This window comes from Cucurbita pepo, chromosome 4 (genome assembly GCF_057944985.1).
Source record: "Cucurbita pepo subsp. pepo isolate OVF chromosome 4, ASM5794498v1, whole genome shotgun sequence".
NCBI classification, from domain to species: Eukaryota; Viridiplantae; Streptophyta; class Magnoliopsida; order Cucurbitales; family Cucurbitaceae; genus Cucurbita; species Cucurbita pepo.
Window position 1 is genome coordinate 12,811,493 of NC_141801.1, and position 21,059 is coordinate 12,832,551.

At 35.1% G+C, this 21,059-nt stretch overlaps 4 protein-coding genes and 2 long non-coding RNA genes across 9 annotated transcripts; 2 read left to right on the plus strand and 4 right to left on the minus strand.

Moving 5' to 3' along the window:
• Window positions 1-913: 913 nt before the first annotated feature.
• On the minus strand, window positions 914-2,564 carry LOC111793841 (uncharacterized). The gene is made up of 3 exons (XM_023675901.2): window positions 1,982-2,564; window positions 1,812-1,897; window positions 914-1,454 (listed from the first exon to the last, which is right to left on the minus strand). The coding sequence occupies exons 1-3, from the start codon at window positions 2,298-2,300 to the stop codon at window positions 1,164-1,166; spliced, it is 696 nt and encodes a 231-aa protein (XP_023531669.2). The 5' UTR covers window positions 2,301-2,564; the 3' UTR covers window positions 914-1,163.
• A 3,538-nt stretch (window positions 2,565-6,102) lies between these two features.
• Window positions 6,103-8,646, minus strand: LOC111793470 (uncharacterized). Of its 2 annotated transcripts, XR_002814939.2 has the most exons (4): window positions 8,510-8,646; window positions 7,965-8,348; window positions 7,809-7,866; window positions 6,103-6,546 (listed from the first exon to the last, which is right to left on the minus strand). It is a non-coding gene; the product is annotated as an uncharacterized LOC111793470 (long non-coding RNA). The 2 variants fall into 2 exon arrangements; XR_015420726.1 differs by lacking the exon at window positions 6,103-6,546 and having other exon boundaries at window positions 6,927-7,866.
• On the plus strand, window positions 7,748-11,189 carry LOC111793465 (uncharacterized). Of its 2 annotated transcripts, none has more exons than XM_023675364.2 (4): window positions 7,748-8,403; window positions 8,609-8,745; window positions 8,828-9,655; window positions 10,862-11,189. In XM_023675364.2, the coding sequence occupies exons 1-3, from the start codon at window positions 7,748-7,750 to the stop codon at window positions 9,637-9,639; spliced, it is 1,605 nt and encodes a 534-aa protein (XP_023531132.2). In that variant the 3' UTR covers window positions 9,640-9,655; window positions 10,862-11,189. The 2 variants fall into 2 exon arrangements, with proteins under 2 accessions (XP_023531132.2, XP_023531131.2); XM_023675363.2 differs by having other exon boundaries at window positions 10,878-11,189.
• A 1,506-nt stretch (window positions 11,190-12,695) lies between these two features.
• On the minus strand, window positions 12,696-14,286 carry LOC147793020 (uncharacterized). Of its 2 annotated transcripts, none has more exons than XR_015420728.1 (3): window positions 14,155-14,286; window positions 13,380-13,849; window positions 12,696-13,270 (listed from the first exon to the last, which is right to left on the minus strand). It is a non-coding gene; the product is annotated as an uncharacterized LOC147793020 (long non-coding RNA). The 2 variants fall into 2 exon arrangements; XR_015420727.1 differs by having other exon boundaries at window positions 13,358-13,849.
• Window positions 13,231-16,067, plus strand: LOC111793467 (COBRA-like protein 4). Its single transcript, XM_023675366.2, has 7 exons — window positions 13,231-13,370; window positions 13,448-13,636; window positions 13,735-13,814; window positions 13,998-14,454; window positions 14,557-14,704; window positions 15,109-15,386; window positions 15,477-16,067. Exons 2-7 carry the CDS (start codon window positions 13,513-13,515, stop codon window positions 15,758-15,760), a joined length of 1,371 nt encoding a protein of 456 aa, XP_023531134.2. The 5' UTR covers window positions 13,231-13,370; window positions 13,448-13,512; the 3' UTR covers window positions 15,761-16,067.
• On the minus strand, window positions 16,038-19,187 carry LOC111793468 (protein COBRA). Its single transcript, XM_023675367.2, has 6 exons — window positions 18,935-19,187; window positions 18,382-18,461; window positions 17,582-18,038; window positions 17,188-17,347; window positions 16,772-17,052; window positions 16,038-16,642 (listed from the first exon to the last, which is right to left on the minus strand). Exons 1-6 carry the CDS (start codon window positions 19,035-19,037, stop codon window positions 16,356-16,358), a joined length of 1,368 nt encoding a protein of 455 aa, XP_023531135.2. The 5' UTR covers window positions 19,038-19,187; the 3' UTR covers window positions 16,038-16,355.
• Window positions 19,188-21,059: the final 1,872 nt, after the last annotated feature.

Consider the following 21,059-nt stretch of genomic DNA (forward strand, 5'->3'; position numbering starts at 1 on the left):
CCCAACCACAGAAAGGATAGAGAAAGAGTGTAGCCAAACAACCCACAAGAAAATAGGTAGAAAGAGTCTTTTCCTGCTAAATTTTGAGGTGGGGACTTCTCAGTTATCAGAGCCTTGACTACAGAAAAGAAATGTATGATGTGAAGGGCACAAACTTTGATTAACTTAGGCTGGCTGTTTCTTTCGGTACCTGTCGGAATCCAACTGGTTTTCCCTTACCAGCGAGTTTCGAGTTAGATCTTTACATACTGAGAAGTGTGCGGTTAAAATGATCCGCAGTTTGGCCAAAATGCTCAGCCCACTTCTAGCAGATATTGTTCTCTTTTAGGCTTTTCTTGTGGGCTTTCGCTCACAGTTTTAAAAATGTGTCTGCTAGGGAGAGATTTTCACATCCTTATAAAAAATGTTTTGTTCTCCTCCCCAAGTGATGCATTGAGGAAGCTCGAAAGGGAAAACTCAAAAAGGACAATATCTGCTAAGGCTTGGACCGTTACAATTTAAACATAGCTTCATAAAGAAAAGACATATACCCTCGACGAAGAAGTCACGGTTTTGAATCCCTCACCCCATCACTCCGAAGACTATTGAACTAAAAAAACTAGATCTATACTTTAAACGAATCTTGCTGGCCTAAGTTCATGCGACCAACCTTTCGGCTTTTTCAGATGTACTGGTCATGCATTCTCAAACTGAACATGATGAGAAAGCAGAAAGAAAGTCTAACAGTGATTGCCATCGAAGATGGGAAAACTATGCTCAGTTAATTCAACTTCAAAACTTATCAAGGAAGATTCTTTCAAGATATCATTCTCAATCAGTTTTCACTTTTTTGTTCCATTTTTACCAAGAAATCTATGAGTTCTAATAATCTCATGTAAAGGACAGAGACAGCAAAAGCTCACTCCCAAATGCATGAATGATAATCATCTAGCTTGGATCAAATAACAACAAGAAAGTGGAAACAGAAGATCCATTTACAAATTTCCACATCATTTTCTTTTTGTGGGTTTCTACTTTTGAGTAATACAGCCACTCATGATCATAAAAGAAGCAAAAAGTGAGGTAAAATAAGACTTACAATATCAGAAGCCTCACAATTTCCATCTTGTTTTCCTCCGCACAAACAGCAATGGCAGCTGAAAGGAACAAATTCTAACACAGGTTCAAGCCAAAAGCCAGAAATTCTTGTGACTTTTTGTAGTGATCAAATACCCTCCTAGTTTCTTGCTCTTCCTCCTCACCGCAATGGTCGGGCATGAAGAGTTTTGGATGCAGTACTCCACAATCCCGCCATGACTCCTTCTCTTGTTTGTACTGAACTTCTTTACCAGTGACCAGAATGGTGACTGCTTTCTTTGCCCAAGAACCAGCAAAGACACTCGCTGTTTCTTTGCTTCTTCCACAATTACACGACCCATCTCCTTCCCCTGTAGGAATTCCATCTCCACTTTAACCTGAAATTAATCAATAACGCATCCCACATTACTTTTGTTCTAAATTATCCCAGTTGGGTTCCCTTTTAGTGCCAGGTTTCTATAATTAACTTCGTCTGCTTAATCAACATTCACCTGATATCTAGTCCAAGAATTTCAAACTTGCACAATTCACAGATAGAACAGAACATGGGAATGATTAATCTAATAGAAAACATCATCCAAATTAACCATGTTTGGGATATGGTATAGAATTTGAAAGCAAAACTAGCAGAGCATATTCTTACACTAAACTTTGATTATGTATTGTTCACTGAACTCTTCCTTTTATCCATGTATTCCTATGGAAAAGAAGATGGAAGGTATGAAGAAACTTACCCCTGGCCTTCTCATTTGGCACATATTCTTCATACACAGAAGAAGTTCATAAACCTTCATGTCAAGCATTTCGTCGAACACAACGCCTGCAAGACATCAACACCTTCAGAAAAAGAGCTCCCAGCAAAAACCAGCTAATCAACACAAATAAGGTCTTGTATTATTTTAACCTTGTTTTGAAGACTTGGCAACATGAAGAAGAATAATAGAATCCTGATTTTGAACAGCATGAGACAAAGCCCATTCAAGAGCTCCTTTGCCCCCAAAACTAGAATCAACCACAACCATGATTCGATTACCAATCTCAGCCACAGACTTCGAGTTGTCCGTGCAATACTCATCCGCCCCGTGCCCTAATAGCTCCTCCTTCTGAAAAGTCTTAATCAAATCGCCGGTGGGTCTGGTTCGAATCTGCTGGAAACAGACCTTGAAACAAGCCGACGATTGAGAAACTCTCAACCTCTGCAATCGGGTGTGTTTCTTTGCCATTTTCCCGTGATGGGTTGAAGAAAATCAGGTACTTATAAGTCGTAAGAGGAATGAAATCAAAGTCTAGATACGCCATGATTGCCATTTTGAATTGAAAAATGTTGGGTTCGTTCATCTGGCAGTCCAAATTCATCAACGGCGTTGTTCTTGCTCGATTTTTCTTCGTTTTCTTCAGGATGGTTGGGCACCGCTTTGAACGTGCTTGACATGAAATTGAATTAATATATTGGTTTTCTATCCATTTCCATTTCCCATTGCCATGCAGTGCTTCCACAATTTTTTATAAATCAAATTCTTTGTCGTTAAACGCATTAAAAATACTCAATTATGTGAAAATACCATTTTAACCCTCTAGATTTCATTCTTTTTTAAATTTTATAATTCTAATAAATCTTAAATTAGTTATATCACCCCGACTGAAATTATTTTGTATCAAAATTTATTAAATAAAAATTATAAATTTTACAAATAACAAATAAAATAGTATGATTATGTAGAGTCAATTGGGGACACTCGTATGACTCGAGAACCCAATTAACTCGGACCATTCACTCCATTAGTTCGAGTTGGGTTGGGGTGAATTAACTCGACCAACCCAACCATCCTATTTTTAACATTAGACTTCAAAATATTATTTATTAATAAAAACTATAAATATGGGAAGGTCAAATACGTCATCTACCTCGTGGAAAATTTAGGATTTTTTTTTATTTTTCACGTAAATATTAGAATTATTTTAAATATGGATTTATTAAATATTTCCGCACGTCTGCATTTTTAAAAAAATGATAAACAATATTTCAACACGTCCGCATTTTTTAAAAAATTAATTTTCCCAATTTAAACACGTATGAATAAATTAGTTTAATAATAATTTTAAATACTATAATTAATATGTATTTTATCAAATTATAGGAACGAAATTTTTATTAATAGAAAAAGAAAAAAAATTAAAGTGGGAAAATACCCAATAAATTTGATGGTGGAGATCCATATGGTTGGGAGATTTGCAATATGAAGTGGAATGTCAACCTCATAATTAATATTCTAGAATTTCAAATTTAATTTAAATATATCAAAATATCCTTGAAAATAAAATATTTTTAAATGTATTCATATTAAAATATAATCACATGAAAATTTAAAATAATTGTTGGTAATTCTTTTATAAAAATTCACTCTCAAATGGAATAAAATACTATATTATATATGGTAAATTAAAGTTAAAATTAGAAGAAAAAAAACTATTTATGTTATAATATAAACTATATAAAAATAAAATAAAAAATAAAAAGTCATATTATAGGGTGGGCTCATTAATGGGCTTACCCAACTTTTTCGGCCCAACAAAAAATTTTGAGGTTCAGATTTCTCTATTTAAAAAAAAATTATGATTTTAGAAATAAAAATAATTTGAAAAAGTATAAAATATATTTTTTTTTTAAAGTATAAATGTTTTAAAATCCATTAATACAATAATAATGGGAGGGCATTGATAGTGATTATATGGTCAATGATATTTTTGGGAAATTAAATAAATTAAAATTTTGTTAAAAAAAACATTATTATAATGTGGGTCCTTTTTAATTTGTACTTGTGAAAGTATTTATTTCTTTATTTATTGTTGGATAATAATTAAATTATGAAAGAGCTTTAATTTCACTTGGAACACAAATAAAATCAAATAAAATAAAGCAAAATATTTATGTTTATTTATTTATTTTAAATAAAATTGGGTTTATTCAACTAAAAGTAAATTATTTATATATTTTTTTAATTTTATTTGTAACATTAAATAAATAAAAAAGGAAATTAAAAGGCTATTCATGAGGAGGACCAGAGGCAGCTGTTTGTGGGGGAGCAACTACCACCTTGTTGGTTTCATTAAATAAACTTTGGTCCATAGACATGGGAACTTTCAAAACTCCATAATGTTTTGTTTTTTTTCTTAAACTAGAACGCTTAAAATCATTTTTGTCGGGTTTAAAATTACTTTAAAAAATTTATTTTTTAAATTATTTCAATATTTTATTTCATTTTTTAACGTAATTTTGATACTGTTTGATCATTAAAAATGTGTTTAAGAATAATTTTAAATATAATATTAGTGATTTTAATTATTTCAAGAATATTCTCGAACGTGTTTTTAATATGACGAACAAAAAATCAAATTGTTTTGTAAAATTCCTTCAAAGACGATAAATTTTTTTAAAAGATAATTAATGGTAAAATGAAATATAAAATTAATTAAATTAACCTATGTTCGTAGGGTTCCGAAACTACATAAACATAAAAGACGAAATTTTAATTTTTAAATGTATAGAAACTATTTTTTTTTTAATTAAAAGAAATAAAGTTAATATTTTAAGTTTTAAAATATGTATATTAATTATTTAACTATCTATTTAATTTAATATCATATATATCCATACGGTAAAAATAAGGTAAATGAACATTTATTAATATTTACTGTGAGTTATTATTAGTTGGCCCACTTGTTGTATATCTACCAACCCCTAAGGGAGGGGTCCTATCTTTTAACTTCTTGTGGGGTGGTAAACCCTCCCGAGTGTGCAGTAAATTTAAGACGTTCGGCTGCTTAAATTCAAACTATCTAAATCAATGCTTTATTGAAGTGTTGGACTTAAAACAACAATTACTTAATAAATAAATAAAAATTAATTAAATTATAAGTTATTTGTGTATTTAATTTAAAACATTTAAAATTTTAAAAAAATATTTACTCTTTTAAATATGAATTTTAATATTTATACACGTTTTATCTATTACGCTGTGATTAGATATACACGTAGCTAGCTATGCTACTAAGTAAAATAAATTTTGGTGGGGTTGAGAGAGAGAAAAAGGGATATATTCGGTGGAATGGAGCTTTCAATTCTCTTTTAACACTCGAAAAAAGAAAAATCTCGAAACAGTTGAAACAGTGAGATTTGAAGACACTTTTCTTTAAATTCATTCTCATTTTGTCTTTTATGTTCTTTTAATATATTCGATTGGTTCATTTCTCGTATTGTTACATGAATTATCTTGATTCACGTATGAGTATAAGTGTGGTTTTAATTTGAGTATGAGTATTGATGTTGCTATTTAGAGTGAGTGTCAACTTGTATTTGCTCGGAGTCGAGATTTTGTAAACATTTTCGTTATAGTGATTGGCTACTATCTATGAATGTAGAAGATTTTGTCTTTTCAAACTACGTAAATGGTCGTTATTTATTAAAATTAATGGTAAGGTTACACGTATGAATTTTTAAAAATTAGGTTGAATATTATAAAAATATTTTAAAATTAGAAATTAAAGATGAAAATTTTGATTAAAATTAAATATATTATATGTATATAAAGGAAAACCAAAGAGAATATACGAAATGTAATTAATTAATGATTAAATGTTTGAGAGTGAAAAGAGATGGGAGCGTTGGATGAATACTAAATATATAAAGTTAAAAATATTAAATATAAAAAGTTAAAAATATTAAATATAAAAAGTTAAAAATTGGAGGTAAATTTATTAAAATATGACAGTGGATGTGGGGCCTGTCTTTTAGATCCCGACATAGAAAATAAATAAATAAATAAGTTTCTTAATTGAAATTTCATGCTTAATTACTTGTCCCTCTCACCTTATTTATTTCCACTATGAATGGTCCTTCTCCTTCTGCCCCCCTTTTGTTGAATTTTCAAACAATAAAAGTACAAACTTTAAAATAAAATAAATAAATAGATAAAAACATTTTTGGCTCGTTTTTTAGATGTTCCCCGTTTTCAACAAAATACCGAGTAGAAATGAAGGGCTCATACTTCTTAAATGTTACCGACAAAATATTTAATCATATTTGACCTACACTAGCTAACTTTTTGCTCTAATACCACTTGTTCTGGTTCTTGGTCTACGTTCTTCGAATCCACAAACTACGATATTTTGCTAATCTAACGACTCTCTGTTGTAACTAAAAGAATTATTTCAACACTTGCGTATTGTGCACGACATGTATGCACTCGAATATTTAAAATTTTTGCATAGTTAAGGAGATGACTAACACTATGTCTACACTTAAAAGTTGTCGAACCACTAACTTTAGTACCCATTGAATGATCCTATCTTCAAAAAGAAAGCGGATCTACGCAAATCGCGTCTTCGATCTTGCAAATCAACCAATTATAGGGATTCACATCAGGGCATTGCCTCAAACGAACCTAATCATCATGCGTTTACACGAATCTGCTGAAAAAAAAAACTCAACGAATTAGGAGAATGTTTGAATTTCAAGTAACTATTTAAGGGAATTGCTACAAGAAGATGAACAGTTTTGCACTGTTGAAGCTATAGAAAAATATATAAAAATAATTCAAAGGGAAAAAGAACATAATGGGTTGAAGTGAAATGAATGCAAAGTGGTCAGATCAGACATTGGATGCAAATTGAGTGGAAAAAGTTGGGATTTTTCATAATTATTTTGTTAATTTTCTGGAGAAAAGAAAAGAAAATAAAATGGTGAAGATAAGATTAGGTAGGGAAGGGAAGGTTTAACTGTTTAATAACCAAATGATTGAGAAACAGGTTTTTAATTTGTCTTAAAAGCTTTGGGTAATAATCGTTGACCGAAAGCAAGGTTGCCTCCTTGACGAAGACAAGGCCGTGAAGGAGCCAAATTTAGTGGGGGAAATACCAAAACAATTGCTATGTAACTAATCAAAAGCAAAGCAGCTAACTCGTTTGGGAAAACGACTGCTCTGCAAACCTCAAAACCGTTACCTTCTAATTCCTTTTCTACGCTCTGTTTCCAATTCTTGTGTCCCCAGAAATGGCAGCCACAAGCTCATGAGCTCTTCCATGGAGTTTGTGTAGCACACCACAAATATCTTTGGCATTAAGTAAACCCCATTTCAGCCCTTCTTCATAATACCACTTATGAACAGTGCGCACTGGTAAAGTCACACCTCTTCTTTCTCTCTCTCTCTCTCTCTCCCCATTTCAGTAACTTTTATGGTCTTCTTTCTTATAGCACCCTGATGGCTTTTCGAGCTCTTCTTTCTCTGGGACTTTCTTTGCATTCAGCTTATTGCTTCCTTTTTTGTTCTTGATTTCTTCCTTTTCCTTTTAATGATTCGCATAGGGTTCATAGTTTTCGGGTTCATTTTGTTGCTTTCCAGCCCTGTGGTTCTCTGAGATCTGATTCTTTTTGACAGATTCTTCTTTCTTTTTCTCTTTTAGCTAAACCCACTTGGGGCAGGCTCCGAAACCTCATATGGGTATCCTTTTCGTTGTGTTCTGGTGGGGTTTTGGAGGTTTTGGACAGTGATTATGAAGGATCTTTCATGTTTAGCTACTGAACTGCAACTTTTCTTTGAATTTTGGGGTAATTTCAAGGCTAGTTTCTTTTCCTTTTGGGGCGAGCTTCTACTGATTCATTTAGTTTTCTGTAATGGAGTCTTGGAGTTATGTTTCTGAAGGAAAGGGATGCATGTCTGATGAAATGAACTCACCTACTAGTTCGCTTGCAAGAAATAAGGATTCTGCGTTGGGGTGGGACTTCAAGAATCCCTGCAATTTCAGTAGCACTATGTTAGCAACAGGTCAACAGGTTAACAATCAAGGTTTTGGGGAACTTGTTTTCCCAGAAATGATTGGGAAACAATTACCTGACATTTGTGATATTTTGAGTAGCAAGGTTGTTGGTGGAAGGTTTCTGAATCCTGCTATGAATTCCTCCAATGCATTTCTGGGGGAGGATGAATCCACTTCAAAGTTGTCTGGCTCTATTGTTGACTCTAGCGGCCGAGATTCTTCGTTTATCGATTTGAATTTGGGGAGATTTGCTGACCAGAGGGATGCTCATGGCTACAAAATTTTCAAGGGAGCCCCTATTGTATCATCGTCTGAGTCGTCGATGCCTTCGAAAAGGGTACGAGCTTCCGGGTTGAATTCCCAAACTTATTTCTGTCAAGTTTATGGCTGTAATAAGGATCTCAGCTCCTCTAAGGATTACCATAAGAGGCATAAAGTTTGTGAAGCTCACTCAAAGACTGCAAAAGTTATTGTCAATGGCATAGAACAAAGGTTTTGTCAGCAATGTAGCAGGTTAGTTCATTTTCATCTATCATAATCCTATGTGCTTACTTCCTGAATAACATGATCATGAACTTTACATTGAACAAAAAGTAAATTGGGAAGAAGGGGCACTTACCCAAGTTGTGGTTTTTACCACTTATGCTGCTCCAAGGCCCCCACACACAGATCATTAGTATTGTTGCTGCTATAATATGTATTAGCTCTTGACTTCCAGGTTTCATTTGCTAGCCGAGTTTGATGACGGTAAGCGCAGCTGTCGTAAACGCCTTGCAGGTCATAATGAACGTCGAAGAAGGCCTCAGGTGGCTCTAAACTCCAGCAGGGCGGGAAGGTTTCTTCAGTCATATAATGGTATTAAAACTGCATCAATCTCTCTATTCTTAAACTTGCTGTGGAATCTCTGGCTTTCTGCTAATCACTGAATAAAATGCAGGTAGCAGGCTTCAAGGAACACCAGCAACATCCTTTATCTGCCAAGAGATATTACCAAGTGGTATTATGCATCCAGAGAAATATGGAACAAGTGATTGGTGTAGGACTGTGAAGATTGAAGACAAGAATGAATATATGCCTCTGTCTGCTGTTCATGTTCCTAGTGGTCACCTGCATTCTAAATCCCTCTTCTCTCCTTATGATATTGATACTCAAATTCCCCCTTTTCATGACAATGGACTGAATGCAGCTGCCACAAACATGTTCAAGGAGAACAGTAATCAATATCCTATTAGTGTAGGAGGTGTCTTTAATAACCCCTCATTAGGCAGTGAATACTTCAGTGTTTTTAGTGCAGCAACAACCGACAGAATATCAGGATTATCAGACTCCGGTTGTGCTCTCTCTCTTCTGTCATCTCAAACACAAAACTCCTCAACTCATTCATCAGGGATTCCCATTGCTCGCCCGTTGGTCTTGCTCGAGGGCCAGAATCATTACAGCATGAGTCAACTTTCTGAGAAGCTCATGGGAGTAAGCTCTCAGGTTTCTGTGAGTGGAGTGTCCAATAAATTCAATTCATCAGGGTTGAATACTCTTGGTCCCATATCAACACCTGAAACAAGTGATGCAGTAAACTTTGAAAGTACAAATCGTGTTTTCCATGGGTCAAATTTGGCTGATACTACTGAAGGCAGCCCCACCATTGACTTGCTGCAGCTTTCATCACAGCTTCATCGCGTGGAGCACGAGAGGCAAGTTATGCAGGTGAAGCAAGAAAGTAATGCTTTCTGCTGCCTCCGGATCACTTAAATTTTATGCAAAACAGGTACCTAAAAATGATTCTCTTGCAAAACTGGATTTTTGTATGTTTCCCATGTTTATAAGATCGAGTTGAAGGAGTTCCTCAGAAAATTTTTGAAAATGAATTTTTTTTATGTCTTCATTTAACTTCTAAACAAAGTTATCTTTGTTTCTCTGATTGCAAGCTAGATTATTTCACCATGTCAATTCCATTAACATAACATGAAGATCTAGAATGAACGTGTGAGATCCCACATCGATTCAGGACGAGAATGAAGCATTCTTTATAAGGGTGTGGAAACCTCTCCCTAGAAGATACGTTTTAAAAACCTTGAAGGGAAGCCCGAAAGGGAAAGCCCAAAAGGGAAAGCCCAAAGAGGAAAATATCTGCTAGCGGTGGGTTTAGAATATTACAAATGGTATTAGAGCTAGACACCGGGCGGTGTGCCAGCGAAGATGCTGGGTCCCAAAGGGGGTGGATGTTGGGCAGTGTACCAGCGAGGATTGGGCTCTGAAGGGAGGTGGATTGTGAAATCTCACATTGATCGAAGAGGGGAACAAGTGCCAGTGAGGACGCTGGGCCCTGAAGAGGGATGGATTGTGAGATCCCACATCGATTGGAGAGGAGAACGAAACATTCTTTATAAGGGTGTGAAAACCTCTCCCTAACATACGTGTTTTAAAACCTTGAGCGGATGTTTGGAAGGGAAAGCCCAAAGAGAATAATATCTGCTATCGGTGGACTTAGACTGTTACAGAACGTATGAGTACTTAGCATTAATTTATTTGATATGGCCCTTACCCATTTACATATTTGTTAAATCTGGAATCTTTCTTGTTGTCAATGATTTACTACATTCCTGAAATATGCACTTGAACTGTGATGGCCATTGGAAAGCATGTGGTTTTAGCTGTTTAAATTTGTTTCTTAAAAGGCAATAGCAAGTTAGCCATCCAGATAGACTTTGGACAATCTTTGGTGCTTCTTAACCCACCAAGGTAACTGAATATGCTAAAGAGACTCCTTAGTGTCTTTTATGAAGATGTCTCTTAGGGTTAGTGATGCTATTACCTTCACTGAGTCTTTTATGAAGGATGGTTTAACTTTTTGTTTGTTGTTCCTACCATCTGCTGGTTGGCATTGAACAAAAGCATTCTACTATCTGTTTATGGACCTACAAAAACAGGCTATGTCATGGCATTTTCTCAGATCCTTGAGTTTTGACAACAGATTCGTATTGGAACAGGTGGCGTGGCAGGACGAAGTTTGTGCTGACTATGAACAATGCAGTGGATTTTGATGCATTGGTGCTGGAAGAGCTGTTGTTGGGGTAGGGTGAGGAGAAGAACTCCAGAATAAAGTAGGCATGATTTATTCCTTTTTCATATGAACTAAACTTTGTTCCACAAACGTTGATATGTTGGTACTATTCTTGGACCATTCTTGAAGTATTCTATTATTAAGCTTTGAGATGTCTTTTGATGAATCTTTGCAAAGGATAATACTTCTATTTCTATTTTCAGCTAAGCCATTATTGAGCTTTCGTTTTCAGCCCAAATCTCTCTATTTGGTCTAGATAAGTTAAGAGACATATGAAGTTGATATAATATTGTAGATCATATGGATTTCTTATTACCAAATGATTCTACAAGTTTGGTAAGGTGCCTGTTTATAGTTGCCAGGTGACAAATGCATCAGTATACCAAATGAATTCTTACAAAATTCCAAATGAATTCTTACAAAATTTCTGATGCGACTATCGTGAACATAACTTAATTGATTAAGACGTGTTTTCGATCAAGATGTGATGATCGACAGAAGCAATCAAGAACAGAGACCCAAAAAGCTCTAAAAAGGAAGAATAGAGTAAACTTACAAGGCAATCATCATCGATTGTGAAGATGTATTTCTTCGAAACCATATAGCCAAAGCAGCTACAAGCAGAGTCCTTAAAGGAAATGCAAGAGGCCAAAGGACCAAAATCCGATTGATATCGCTACGATTGTAGAGCTTTTGGTCAAATCCATCGGGAACTCTGATAGTCTTGGACGATGATCAAATGGTACTGAAAAAATGGCCTCCATATTTCGACGAAGTCGAGGTTTCAGATGATGGGGATGACGATGTCGAGTTCATCACTGAGAAGCGGGGTGGGAATTGAGTCCGCCATTGTTGACTGTAGAGGAAACAAGAAACAGAACTGAGAGAAAGCGAGGGAGAGAATTTTGATTTTCAGGCAGAAGAAGCGGGTGAAGAAATGAATATGCCATATGACACGTGGCACGTTTGGTTAGCATGAAGACAACTTACCATTATTTTTTTAGGTCAAACTAAATTTTAAACGAAAAATAAAAAGTTTGAAAAACTATTTATAATAATTTTATCAAATTTTAAAATAAAATTTTAAGAAAATTTTAAATTGATCTATTAAATATAAATTTAAATTTATGTCTACTAGACTTTTAAATTTTAAAAAATTAAAATTTAAAATTTAAAGATTAAATTTGTAATTTTGAAAATTTATGGAATTTAGGGATTAAAATTATAATTTAAATTTTTTTAATTTCAATATTATAATATTTATAGAGTAACAAAAATAGAAAATTATCAACTTAAGAATAAGATACCAATTAATTTTAGTTTATAAATTTTAAAGTAAAGGATTAAAGTCTAACATTAATAATTAGCAAATTAAAAATAAAATAAAAATAAAAAAGTTAACTTACCTCGAATTATAGGCAGATCCAAAAGGATTTAAATATAAAAATAGAACCGAACGAATTATTTAAAGGTTATAGTTGTTGCCACCTCTTACTCTCGTTAGGTCTAATTTGGTTTTCACAATAATATGGTACTAAATTGCTGTTTAATGTTGTTTTAAAAGAGGAAAAAAAAAAAGAAAGTTGTTAGATTATTGTCAAGATCATGATTGCGCACCTAATTGTAAAAAAAATTAAAACAGTAATGAGTGAATAATAATTGAAGTTAAGTTCTACAACGGAGATTGAAACCTCTAACCTCTTGATCGAGGGTACATGTCAACTACTGTTGAACTATACTCATTTTATGTGAGTGTCCCACTTCGATTGGAGAAGAGAACGAAACATTCTTTACAAAGATGTGGAAACTTGAACTGTGAGGCTAACAATAATAGGTAATGGGCTAAAGTGGAACAATATCTACTAGCGGTGGCTTAGGCTGTTACGAATAGTATCAGAGCTAGACATTGGGTGGTGTGCCAGCAAGTCCGTTGAGCCCTCAAGGAGAATGGAGTGTGAGATTTCACATCAGTTGGAGAGGGAAACGAAACATTCCTTATAAGGGTATGGAAACCTCTCTCTAGCAGACACATTTTAAACTCGCAAGGCTAACGGCGACACCTAATGAACTAAAATGGACAATATCTACGGGTTCTGCACATGTAATTAGTTTTGGCATATGCATTGAGATCAAGTCTCGATATTTAAACCAGAACTTACTGATCCAGTGCAGTTGAACTCAGCTCCTGGGTTCTGCACAATTGCCTGCCCCTGGTGTGAGGACGCTGACAGATGAAAAGTCATCTCCAGACCTCTGAAAAGTCTCCCACCACATTTTGCATCATTCCTCTCGAAAGCTTTGCTTCAAGATGCAGAAATACTGAAAGAGATAGATGAAGAATTTCAGAGGTTGTGTGATTGTGTACAGAGGGGTAGCTGAAAAATATCACATGAATTATCTAACAACCAGTAGGTGGGAGGTGAGACACCTTCTTGCATTCTCTTGAACTATATTGGTATCCTTCATTTCTCATTATCTCCACTTCCATGGTACCAGCAAAGAACAGTTGCATCCTGTGAGTTCAGTTGGTGGAAGCTTTTGATCCTGCAAAACTTCAAGCCATGGAAGTTAATACCTACAGTGATCTATCACACAAAATTCTTTTTCAAATGGAATGCTACTCGGCTCGACAGAAAAGAGTTGTACTCTTAGCACTTCTGATCTTTGCAACTTTCTATTCAACTGGTACGTGCTACAAGAAGAAAGATGTTCCATTTTATTGGTCTGATTATTGGTGTGTTGTAGCTGATGATTTTGTTTTTGCTTCTGTTTATCTTCTTCAGGGGCTTATGATCCATTGGATCCGAATGGAAACATAACAATCAAATGGGATGTAGTCTCTTGGACGCCAGATGGATATGTTGTAAGATAACAATCAGCAGCTTTTTCATCCCGAACCTGAAATCACAATTTGATTAGTACCTTTATGTAGTTTTCCAGGATTATGAACAATGAATGAAGATTAAAGTTATTCATGAATGAAGATTGGACCACTGGCGTAAAGCTATTTCTAAATACCCGATCTTTTGTTTTTGAACTGTAACAGGCTGTAGTGACAATGAACAATTTTCAGATGTACCGCCATATCAATGCACCAGGATGGACCCTGGGCTGGTCATGGGCCAAGAAAGAAGTAATATGGTCTATGGTGGGAGCTCAGACGACAGAGCAAGGAGATTGTTCCAAGTTCAAAGGAAACGTACCTCATTGCTGCAAGAAAACCCCAATAGTTGTTGATTTGCTCCCTGGTGTTCCTTACAATCAGCAATTCTCCAATTGCTGCAAGGGTGGAGTGTTGGCTTCTTGGGGACAGGACCCAGTAGGTTCAGTCTCTGCCTTTCAGGTGAGTGTTGGACTAGCTGGCACTTCGAACAAAACGGTAAAGTTGCCGAAGAACTTCACTCTGCTCGGTCCAGGACCAGGCTACACATGTGGACCTGCAAAAGTTGTGCCTTCTACAGTCTTCCTTACTCCTGATCGCCGGCGGAAAACTCAAGCATTGAGTAAGCTTGTTTCTAATTACATGTTGTGCTCCTTTCAGATAAAGCTCTTGAAGTTGTTCTAGATAAAGCTCTTTAAGTTGATTTATGCTGCTTCTGATGCAGTGACATGGAATGTAACCTGCACTTACTCACAGTTTCTGGCCTCTAAGAACCCAACTTGCTGCGTATCACTCTCGACTTTCTACAATGATACGATCACTTCTTGCCCAACCTGTGCATGTGGCTGCCAGAACAAACACAATTGTATAAAGTAAGAGACTTCTTTCTCTGCCCCAGATGGTAACAAATGTGTTTCAGGATTCCCTCCACACACACACATATTTAGAAGTTACAGCATCAAATTATTAAAATAGAAAAATCTTTCTTGTTGTATGTGAGATCCTACATCGGTTGGGGAGGAGAACGAAACACCCTTTATAAGGGTGTGGAAACCTCTCTTTAGCAGATGCATTTTAAAAACATTGACGGTGAGCCCGAAAAGGAAAATCCAAATAGGACAATATCTACTAGCGGTGGGTTTGGACTGTTACAAGTATGTTCAGAATGAAGTAACCTCGTGTCAGATGTCTATAATATTACTTTTCAACTCCAGCTTAGTTGCTGGCGACTATAACATCATCTTTTTTTTTTTTTTCCTTTAATCCCACGATGCAGGAGTAACTCAAAGCTATTGCACAAGGACGGAATAAATACTCCTAAAAAGGATAATACGCCTTTACTACAGTGCACCCATCACATGTGTCCTGTCCGAGTACACTGGCACGTAAAAATTAATTACAAGGATTACTGGCGTGTGAAGGTTGCTGTAACCAACTTCAACTACAGGATGAACTATACGCTATGGACACTGGCAGTGCAGCATCCAAATCTGAATAATGTAACTCAAGTGTTCAGTTTTGACTACAAGCCCCTAGTTCCCTATGAATCCATTAGTGAGTACTAAAATTCTTGTGGTTTCAATGCAAATGTTTGGCTATTTCAGTCTTAATTGACATAAATGCACTACTAAATTCAATGTGCAGATGATACTGGCATGTTCTATGGCATGAAATTCTACAATGATCTATTAATGGAAGCAGGGCCATTTGGAAATGTGCAATCTGAAGTACTAATGAAGAAGGACAAGGATACATTTACCTTCAAGCAGGGTTGGGCCTTTCCTAGAAAAGTATACTTCAACGGCGACGAATGTCAGATGCCACCACCAGAATCATACCCATATCTACCCAACTCTGCTCCTGAAGGCTCCAGTGCAGTTACCAAGTTGATCACCTCCTTGCTTTTGATAATCTGGCTTTTGTGGTGATCAGTGATCATTCATTTCCTTCTTGATGAACTTCAGAGAGCTTTGCGCGTTCACAATTCAAAGGAGAATCTGCAAGACTACAACGAACACAGGTATGCAAACAGATATATTGGTCATAGAATACACACTCGGCAGATAAATCAATGTTTGTTCTTCAGAAGAAATTCAGTATAGACATGGTTCTGTTGTCCAAATTTTAGTTTTGATTTTGTAGTACATAGTCTGGTTATATAAATGAAATGACTCCATCATGTGTAAACTTGCAATAACCAAGAAATTATGCAAAAAAACAGGCACTCTATGAAAATTTTGAACTGTCTCATGAGTTATTACACTGAGAGCGACAAACATCTTTTAATCATTATACAAATAAAATGATTGAACGTATAATATAACTATTTGTACAATACAATTCGCTCCAAATCTAAACAAGAAATGAAGTTGAGTCAAAGAACCCATCTACAAACAGAAACTAGCTCGTATTGCCTTTGATTTAAGCACCAGTAAATTCAACACCATTGACCAGATTGCCACAAGCTCATAGGAAATCATGTTAGACCAACCAATAGCGTTTGTTGTTCTCCGTGGGCATAACTTACAGAGCAAAATTCAACAGTAATGCCAGAGATATTAAGACTGTCGCAAGTAAAGACATAGCTGGTCTGGAACTGGCATTTGGCAAATAGGGATAGGCCTCTGGAGGTGGCATCACACAGTTATCACCATTGAAATAAACTCTTCTTGGAAAAGCCCAACCCTTGTCGAAAGTGAAAGTGTTTTGGTCTTTCCGGAATAGGAGCTCAGACTGCACATTACCGAGAGGGCCAGCTTGATTGAGCAGATCATTGTAGAACTTAACTCCCCATAACATAGCAGTATCATCTGCAAAACAGTACCAAATTTACCGACCACATAGTTGAGAAAATAAATTGCATAAAGCCGGTTCCTTCCAATCAAATGAGATGATTTGTCTATGTTATATGCGGATAGATATTTCCAGAGAGAACTTACTTAGGTCACCATAGGGGCTCAACGACTTGTAGTTAAAGCTGAATAATTGAGTTATGTTATCAAAATTGGGATGCTGCGCCACAAGATTCCAGAGTGTGTAGTTCATTCTGTAATTGAAATTGGTGATTGTGATCTTCACCCTCCAGTAGTCCTTGTAATTCAGCTTCACATGCCAATGGACTCGAATGGGACACATGTGGCTAGTACACTGAACCAGGGGTTCATAGTTGCCCGATTTATCAGGAGTTGATACCACTGAAGCTAAATGTGGAGAATCTGGACTGCAAAAGATAATTTAAACAGAAATAGATTATTGAGTTGAGTATAATAGATTCAATCTTTCACCAACCACAAATACAATGTTGAAATATAAATAAATAACACAATGCCCGATGTACAACAAAAAGAAAACTTACTTCACACAGCTCCCAGAACCCGCCGTATTGTTTTGACATCCACAAGTGCAGGTTGGGCAGTTGACGATGGTATCATTGTAGAAGGAAGAGAGGGAAACACAACAAGTGGGTGTCTTTTGAGCAAGGAATTGAGAATAGGTGCATGTAACATTCCAAGTCACTGACATAGGACAAACAAGGACAGATTCAATCAAATGTCGTTAACTGATGTTTATCTCTTGTATTCATGCTTACATGTAAATTATATAGTTACGACTTTCAATTAGTCAGATACCATGTCAAATTTTAAAATGATGAATAAATGATTAATAAAATCCACATGCATTTTGACGAAATTAGAATTCTACATTGAGCCTAAAAATTTAATGCGCAAATTTTCGGCAAGTTTACTTACTCAAAGCTTGAGTTACTCTTCTTTTATCTCCAGATATAAATTTGGTTGACTTCACAATCTTTGCTGGACCACAAGTATATCCAGGTCCCGGTGCTTTAAGAGTGAAGTTTTTGGGGAGTTTGACAGTTTTGTTACTTGTTCCTGCAGCACCAACACTGACTTGAAATGAACTTGCTGCATTGGCTGGGTCTTGGGCCCAGGAGTTTATCACTCCACCCTTACAACAATTTGCAATCTGCTGATTGTAAGGAGTTCCTGGCAACAGATCCACAACGGTTGGATCTTTCTTGCAGCAATGTGGAGTATTTCCTTTGAACCTTGAACAGTCTCCCTGTTCAGTTGTTTGGGCTCCCATCATGCTCCAAATCACTTCTTTCTTTGCCCATGTCCACCCCAGTGTCCAACCTGGAGCTTGAATATGGCGGTATTGCTGGAAGTTGTACATTGTAACAACAGCCTGCCACCAAATAGATAACCGTTTAGATCAGGGAATCAATAGGAAAGAAGGCAAGTAAGCTACCAAACACTAGAGACAAATTACTATTGGAAACAAAATTATCAAATACATATTTTATTAGGGCCTTTCGAATATAAGGAGTTTCTATCTTATAGCATACACCCATAAACGCTAAAGCTAGTGCTACACAAACAAATGATGGAGGTACTCATAAAATCTTCTTGATACATTTTGCACAAATAAAAGATTCATAGTCTAGTATTTCCCAGTTTTTAACTATTACATTCGTAAAAAGCTTTGTCTCAGAAAAACCAAAGAAGTGCAAAACTTATATGAAACTTACAACATAGCCATCCGGAGTCCAGCTCATAACATCCCATTTGATGGTGATGTTCCCGTTGGGATCAAGTGCATCATAGGCTTCTGCAAAGAGATCCAATGAAAACGATGAAAATCGAAGTTCCTCAGATAACTTTCCAAGTCACAGTTGCCTCTCATTCTTCTAATTTCAATTAAAATCAGCAGTAATGATAATAATAACTATCGATACGATGCGCCAAAGATTCCATACTAAAGAACTCGTTGACTTCTCAGGATAATAAGAAGCATCGCCAATTCTTCCTAGATTTCACCATTTTCTCACATCCGTTCATTAGTTCTCAATGTAACAAAACGTAACACTCACCTCCACATTTCAAATCGATCAATCAAGAAAAAAAAAAAAAAAAACATAAAATCATGTAACTAAGAAGAGTTTAACAGTTGAAGTACACATGATCTCCAAATATTTCCAACTATGAGATAACCAGGATAGATTAATGAAAACGGATAATAAAACCACGTCCATTACGCAAATCTGGAACCATCAATAAGTAAGGAAGTTTGAGTTCACTGACCTGTCGAAGTGAAACTGAAGCATGAAAGTAGAAAGAGAAGCAAGAGGCCAAAGCCAGTAAGTTCGGCGACGGATCCAGTAGAAGAGAAGAGCCGAGACCTCATTTTCCCGATGCAGACTGAGCTGCAGACGATGTTCTGCAAATGGCTCAAGATCTGCACAGGAAAGTAGCCGTGTCGTATGGAGAGAGAGAGAGAGAGTGGGAAGTATTCCACAAGAGTGTAAGCTTTATAACGATGAATCGTGAGAAATGAAGAAAATGACTCTATTGGCCGACTCAGTTTCTGATAGAAATACTTCCCGCCGTTGATTGCACAAATTCCAATTCTACCCCTAAGAACATTTTAATTTACCGAAATTTCAATTCCCCTAGATTTTTTTTAATTATATGCTTTTCTTTTAATTTCTTTACTATTTTCACCTTTAAAAAAAATTAAAAGAAATTATAAAAAATATAATAAAAATTAATTTAAACTCAACAGAGTAAATTAAAAAAAAAAAACATATAAATAATAAATAAATAAAATAAGAAGTGATTATACATAAAAAGAAAGTGGGTTTCCTTGTTTGGAAGATAGGAATAAATGGTGTGATTCTAAAAGGGGAAAGGAAAAGAAAAAGCTGAAGGCTTCTGATAGGGTGGTAAATAGAGGTTGAGGGGAGGGGCAATTGGGTAATTTTAAGGAAGGAAATGAGTCAATAAGTGAGAGGAGGAGACAGCTGGGTGGGAGGTGGGGGCTTAGTGGAGAAATCACAAATTTATTGTATTTAGTGTCGGTGGAGGTTGGAATTGTGTGCATTTTGTTTGATTTTTTGCGTTTGTTGCATTATATTTTAAATGTCCATTTGATCCATTTTAATATGCAATAATTAAGTTTGTATGAATGTTGATCAAATAATAATAATAATAATAATACCTTTTATGAATCGCTATCTAATCAAACTATATTTTAATTTTAGTGGTTGGATTATTTATTTATTTTAATTTTATTTTATGTCTAATTTATTAGTTAAATTATGAGTTTAGAGAATTAAAAAATTAAAAATTATTAGATTATTGAATTTTCAAAAAAAAAATTGACCTTTTATTCCATGGTTGTATTGATTAAAAAGCGGGAAGAAGTTTAAGGAGTTATTAAATAATAAAAATTAATTCTTATAATTTATTAGACAGAAGATTTAAACTTATAATTTAACCTAATTTTTATTTTTTTTATTAGGGATGTTCGTTGAAAACATGTCTTAACTAATTTGTTTGTTCTTATAGACGAATACAAAGATATAATAACGTAAGAAGAGATGGTAAAGGTTGGAATATAAAAAATATATATGATCATCTTTCTATTTCTCTCCATCTAATGACAAAATTCTCTTTAATTGATTATAAAATTAAATATAATTGAGATTTGGCCTGATGTGGGTTTCCTTTCTTTTTCCTTTTTATTTATATATATATTTCCTGGTTTATTTAATTAGTGGAGACTATGATTTGCCGACACTCTTGTGGGCAATGTTTGAGAAATATGCTAGTTAACCAATTTTATTTTATTATATATATATATATATATATATATATATATATATATATATATATATATATTTTTTTTTTTTTTTTTTTTTTTTTTTTTTTTTTTTTTGTGAAATATATATAGCCTTATACCATACATCCTCATGGCTCGTGACTGCACATTACATCGTAGCAGCACAAAAAGAAATGAAGGTAGAAACCCGATTGGGTGTTCCTGCACACCTAACATCCTGCAAGAAAATGCCTATGACTCGGAAACAAAGTAAAAGATTGAGCAGCACGAAAGCTATTATAATACGCCTCTGACAAACTCTTTCATTTGAACTTTCAAGTCTCAAGTTAAGGTGTTAGCGCTTTAGAAAGATTGCCAGGCGTTGAGTCTTAACTAAGAATCTCAAAAGGGCTTTTGAAACTTACTCTACTACTGGGGCGTTAGGCTAGCAGGGTGCCCCGATTCGAAAGCTTGAAGGATAGGCGAACAATATACGAATTCATTTTCCAAATATGTTTCACGGAATAGTTCTAGAAAAACTAAATCCAAAAGTATTTAGAACACGACTATGCCTACCATTATAATGGAATGGGATTGACTCAACAA

Coding starts and splice junctions, on each gene's coding strand:
- LOC111793841 (XM_023675901.2), bottom strand. CDS start 2,300: ATGGCAAAGAAACACACCCGATTGCAGAGGTTGAGAGTTTCTCAATCG. Junction 1,898..1,981: donor TGCCAAGTCTTCAAAACAAG/GTTAAAATAATA, acceptor GATGTCTTGCAG/GCGTTGTGTTCGACGAAATG. Junction 1,455..1,811: donor GCCAAATGAGAAGGCCAGGG/GTAAGTTTCTTC, acceptor GATTAATTTCAG/GTTAAAGTGGAGATGGAATT.
- LOC111793465 (XM_023675364.2), top strand. CDS start 7,748: ATGGAGTCTTGGAGTTATGTTTCTGAAGGAAAGGGATGCATGTCTGAT. Junction 8,404..8,608: donor TTTTGTCAGCAATGTAGCAG/GTTAGTTCATTT, acceptor CTTGACTTCCAG/GTTTCATTTGCTAGCCGAGT. Junction 8,746..8,827: donor GTTTCTTCAGTCATATAATG/GTATTAAAACTG, acceptor AATAAAATGCAG/GTAGCAGGCTTCAAGGAACA.
- LOC111793467 (XM_023675366.2), top strand. CDS start 13,513: ATGGAAGTTAATACCTACAGTGATCTATCACACAAAATTCTTTTTCAA. Junction 14,455..14,556: donor GCGGAAAACTCAAGCATTGA/GTAAGCTTGTTT, acceptor CTTCTGATGCAG/TGACATGGAATGTAACCTGC. Junction 15,387..15,476: donor AGTTCCCTATGAATCCATTA/GTGAGTACTAAA, acceptor TTCAATGTGCAG/ATGATACTGGCATGTTCTAT.
- LOC111793468 (XM_023675367.2), bottom strand. CDS start 19,037: ATGAGGTCTCGGCTCTTCTCTTCTACTGGATCCGTCGCCGAACTTACT. Junction 18,462..18,934: donor CTTCAGTTTCACTTCGACAG/GTCAGTGAACTC, acceptor ATCTCTTTGCAG/AAGCCTATGATGCACTTGAT. Junction 16,643..16,771: donor GAGCCCCTATGGTGACCTAA/GTAAGTTCTCTC, acceptor ACTGTTTTGCAG/ATGATACTGCTATGTTATGG.